Source organism: Physeter macrocephalus, chromosome 19 (genome assembly GCF_002837175.3).
Source record: "Physeter macrocephalus isolate SW-GA chromosome 19, ASM283717v5, whole genome shotgun sequence".
NCBI lineage: Eukaryota > Metazoa > Chordata > Mammalia > Artiodactyla > Physeteridae > Physeter > Physeter macrocephalus.
This window is the reverse complement of record NC_041232.1, coordinates 14905189-14910142: the sequence shown is the minus strand read 5'-3', so window position 1 is coordinate 14910142 and position 4954 is coordinate 14905189. Positions and strand designations below refer to the sequence as shown.

General features: G+C 50.3%; 1 protein-coding gene across 1 annotated transcript in view; it reads left to right on the top strand.

Annotated features, from left to right (window-relative positions):
* KSR2 (kinase suppressor of ras 2) overlaps positions 1-4954 on the top strand; it is a 414563-nt gene that overhangs the window by 299717 nt on the left and 109892 nt on the right. The window contains exon 6 of the mRNA XM_055080456.1: positions 2944-3013. Coding sequence (XP_054936431.1) covers positions 2944-3013 — 70 coding nt within the window. The remainder of the gene's footprint in view (positions 1-2943; positions 3014-4954) is intronic.

The following is a 4954-nucleotide window of genomic DNA, read 5'->3' as shown; positions in this document are numbered from 1 at the left end:
GGCCCAGCCGCTCCGCGGCACGTGGGATCCTCCCGGACCGGGGCGCGAACCCGCGTCCCCTGCATCGGCAGGCGGACGCGCAACCACTGCGCCGCCGGGGAAGCCCTAGTTAGTTCTTTGATGTGGGGAGCTGTCTTGTGTATTGTAGGATGTTGAGCAGCATCCCTGGTCTCTACACATTCGATGCCAGTAGCGTCCCCACACCACCGCCCCAGTTATTTGGCAGTATCTCCAAACAATGCCAATGTCCCCCCGGGCAAAAGTGCCCCTGCTTGAAGATGCTGATGTAGGGGCTTTTGGAAGGCTCGCGAACAACTAACTGCACAGTTACTCCTTGAGGATCTACCAGTGCCCGGCTGTGTGACCTTTAGCTGGTCACTGCACCTCTTTGAGCTCCTGTGTCTGCCCTTGTGCAGTGGGAATAATGAGAACACCGAGTGCACAGAGGCAAAGCTTCTGTGTATAAACTGCACAGAATTATGCCTACCACATATGCAGTGCTCAGTAAATCCACTGTTTCTATGATAATAATCTCAGATTCAGCAAACATGTGTTACGTACTTAACTTTGTCCCAGGTGCTTGCTGTTTTATGAGGCAGTGATGCAAAGATGAAGATGTGGTCCCTGTCCTTGTAGGAGTGGCAAAAATATGGAGACTTGTTGGTACTGCCTTATTCTTCACCCATGGCAGACGTTACTAATCAGTCTCAATGCTCTTTTCTCTTGAGCCTCAGAATCCTTCTCAACACACTTTTCTAGACGGCCACTACTAACGTCCCATGAGATGAAACGCCTTTGGCGCTCCTCACTTTGTAGATTCCCCACGCGGAGGCTGTGTATCTGAGCTAACCCTTCCTCTCCAGCATGGCCATTCCACCTCTGCCCATCTCTGGCACTGGAGAAAGCATTTTAAGGACTTAGCAGGTAGCAGCATCCTTCCTTCCAAACCTGACTTCAGTCCCCTGCTCGCTCGCTCTCTCTCTTTTAAAATTGTTTTTCTTTCTTGTCTTTTTTGCTTCTCTCAGAAGCCAAAACAAGTAATAAAATGGGCTTGGACTTGATGACATTTAGTTTTTAGTTAAACTAGAGGAAATTCCACTGGCTCTGATTCTGAGTGATATATCACGCTGTCTCCCTCTTTCTCTGGCCTTTGGGGCTTGGGAAATCATTAGCTCTTCCAGAAATGGTCCCAGCTTTACAAGGGCAGAATCGGGGTTTCTGGAAACAGCTTTCAGATGGCTGTTGACAGTGTCACTAGACAGAAGAGAGGAGTGAATGGGTTAGGGTTAAGTGCTCCCTGGTCGGTTCAGACCTGCCCAGCTCCCCAGTGAGCGTGCCACTCCATACCAACTGCTGTGAAAGCTGAGGCGTGCATTTGCAGCTCTGAGGACAGGGAGCTGGCTCCATCCATCTGGCCTGAGAAATGAGAGCTGGCGTGTGGGTCAGCCACTTCCTTCTTCTCTCCCCTAGCTGGTGGAGGTTTCACAGGCCGCACCGGTTCATTGCTGCTGTTGTTTCACACCTCTCTGGGGCCTGTGAGGTCTGCGAGGAGGGTGATGCGGGCAGCCAGGCAGTGGAGTGAAGGTGGGGGCTGGTGCCCAGAGGCTGTGGAAGAAGTCCTGGAACTCAGTCAGTGGTGGAGTGATAGTGTGGGTCGCTGGGGTGTAGCCTGAGGCATGAAAGAAAAGACCAGATGGGCATAGGTACCCAGCCTGAAGTCTGTGTGATTTATTGTTTCTTCCTCATTCCCATTCACCCACCAATTTATCCATTCATCTAGCTGTCCATCCATCCATCCATCCATCCACCTACCAGTCCATCCATCCGCCTACCCATATGTCCACCTTGAAACTCATCTGTCCACCCACCCACCTGTCAAACCATTCATCCACCCACCTATCCAAACATTCATCCATCCATCCATCCACCCACCTACCAATCCATCCATCCACCTACCCATATGTCCACCTTGAAACTCATCTGTCCATCCATCCACCTATCCAACCATTCATCCACCCACCTATTCAAACATTCATCCATCCATCCATCTACCCACCTACCAGTCCATCCACCCACCTCCCCATCTGTCCATCTACTGACTCATCCGTCCATCCATGCACCTATCCAGACATTCATCTATCCATCCGTTCACCCACCCATCCACCCACCTACCCATCCATCTACCCACTCATCCACCCATTCATCAATCCATCCACTTATTCCAGCATGAGTTTAGGTGGTACCTAGTTAGACATATTTTAAATAGTTACTTATAATATACAGAAAGTGATATTGGTTTTCCATATAGAGTTGCTTTGAGAATAAATGTGTTTAAACAAACAAATAAGTCAACCTAAAATATTAAGTAGATAATTTTATGGGTTGTACAGGGGCACGACAAAAATTAGGAAAGTGATACTTGTATGACTGGCATTTGGAATCTGCTGAGTTAGAACTTTGCATACACTGGCACGTGTTCTAGGTCCCTTAAGCCTGGATTCACAGCCGCTGTGTGGTCTACAAGGTATATGATCTTGAGCACCTGACTTCCTCTCTCCGAGCCTCAGCTTCCTCACCTGTAAGGTTGGGATGCTAACAACCCTGAACCTTGTTTTAAGGATGTAACGAGCTAAGGCACGTGAGTCACATGGCACATGCCTGGCGCACGGTAAGCACTTGGTAAATGGGAGCCATGCGCAGTTTTATTCTTCCCCCAGCTGGTTTTTTTCCAGGCACTGCCCCACCCGGGGGACCTTGCGTGAGTTAAGGTAACACAAGCTAAACCAGTTTTCCATTTGGCTTTGGTTTAGCAGGTGATGGCGGCCAGTGTCCTTCCGGAGGCCAGCGAGCCTCCCTCTTCGTTCTGGGGCTTGGTGGGAGCCCACCCCCACTTCCGATTCTCTGTGTAACAGGACCTTCTCCTCCTCTCTTCTCTCCCTGCAGACACACTGTCAGTGCCACGCTGGTCCCCACAGATCCCTCGCAGAGACCTCGGCAACTCCATCAAGCACAGGTAGGCTGGATTCCTGGCTACACCGGGGCCCACCTCCCAGCACAGGGAGGGCTTGGGGCTCTGGCCCCAGCATGGGGAAAGGCTGGGCAGGGTGTTTTGCCCCAGCTCCTATATCACCATGCTCTTCTCTCCTCTGCCAGGCTGAACCTCGATGTGGCAAGGAACTGAGACGTCTGCTTCTTATTCACGTGGCTCTTATAAAATTAACACCTACTGGTTAAAAGCCAGGGCTTTGGAGTCAGACTGACCTGTATTCCAATCCCAGCTAGTAAAGCTTTGCAACCTTGAGGAAGTTACTTAACCTCTCTGAGACTCAATTTTCTCATCAGATATTTCTGACTACTCATAGGGTGGCCATGAGGATTAAATGAGATAATATATCAAAGTGCTAAGCAAAGGGCCTGGCACATAATAACCGCTCAGTAAATGGTATCAATATTAAGACAAATGCTTGTCCTAATTTTGGATCTCCCCACCCAGAAGGCAAGATTGCAGGCTGAAGTCAGAGATGCTCACTTTCTGCTGAAGCATAGGTCAGTCCAGGGCTCCAGCCCTGTTGGGTGCCCGGGACAACCTCTCTAGGAGTACACCTGCCCTTTTCAGGAGGAAGATTTGCATCTACTAAGTCATCCCTTATACGAAGTTAACTTTCCACATTTTATCTCATTATCCTCACAATCTGTTCACAAACTCAGTGGGGTAAGTAGCACAAGTGTGGTCATGTCCATTTGACAGATAGGGAAACTGAGGCCCTGAATGATTAAGTGATGAATCTACAAGCTAATTAACCCCAGCATTTTGTGTTCTTTTGACACCTCTGCTGAGAGCTTTCTTTGCACGAGGCCTCTGTGACCAGCAGAGAGTTCACTCATTCCTGGTTTTTTTCCACTAGTATTTATAGAGAATATCTGTACCAGGGCTGCAGCACTGAACACGACGTAAGGCTTTCAGCCTTGGGGAGCTCGAGGTCTAGTGGAGGGATAGACAGTTAACAGACCATGACAGTACCGTGGTGGTGGGGATCAGGGCTGTAAGCGGGGGGAGGCAATTCCAGGGGCAGACACGTCACCATAACCCGGGGTGAGGCAGGAACGAGCACATTCTCCCGGAATGGCATCTCGTCAACAGTTTTTGAAAGAAATATGTTGACAGGATAGTTGTTAAGACTCAAATGAGAAAACGGTGGAGGAGGCCGTGTGAAATACACGATAGACACGTCAGTGGTCAGGCGGTGAGATGCAGAGAGAAAGGCATCAAAAAGAAGGGCCTTTTTTTGTTTGCTTACAGGCTGCTCCCTGGCTCAGCTTCACCTCTGGATTGGCCACACCCCTAGCTCAGCTCCACCCCTGGATTGGCCACACCCCTGGATTGGCTCCACCCCATTGGCCACACCCATGGCTCGGCCACACCCATGGCTCAGCCACGACACCAGACTCTATCTAGCACCCTAATGTTAGACCTGGTGGTACCTCAGGTTCAAATGCTGATGCCAAGAGGAAGAAAATGATCTGATGATCTTGGGCATCAGGAACATCTTCTTAGAGGAGCTGGCACTTGGGATGCCTCGTTACTCTCCAGTCTCACCCTGTGTTTCTCCCTGGGCTCCATGCCAGGATGGAAAGACCTAGACTCATCCCAGCCTTGGTGAAAAAATGAAATGAAAATCCCATACCATCCGCTGTCCTCAGAGTCACCTCAGCCACAGCTTAGAAGAGGGGCTGCTAATCCCAGGGATGGGAGAGGGCTGGAAAGGAGAAGGAACTCCCACCTGCCACTCATCCTCTCGATCCCCACGCTGCTGGCTGGTGGATGAAACACGAGTCCGCTTGCCATTCCCCAGAGCTGACAAGTCCTGCAAAATAGATCCTGCCACACTTGCTCGTCCTGCTGAAGGGGCAGAAAGGGACTTAACTAACCCCCAGTCCAAAACTGGAAAGGGAG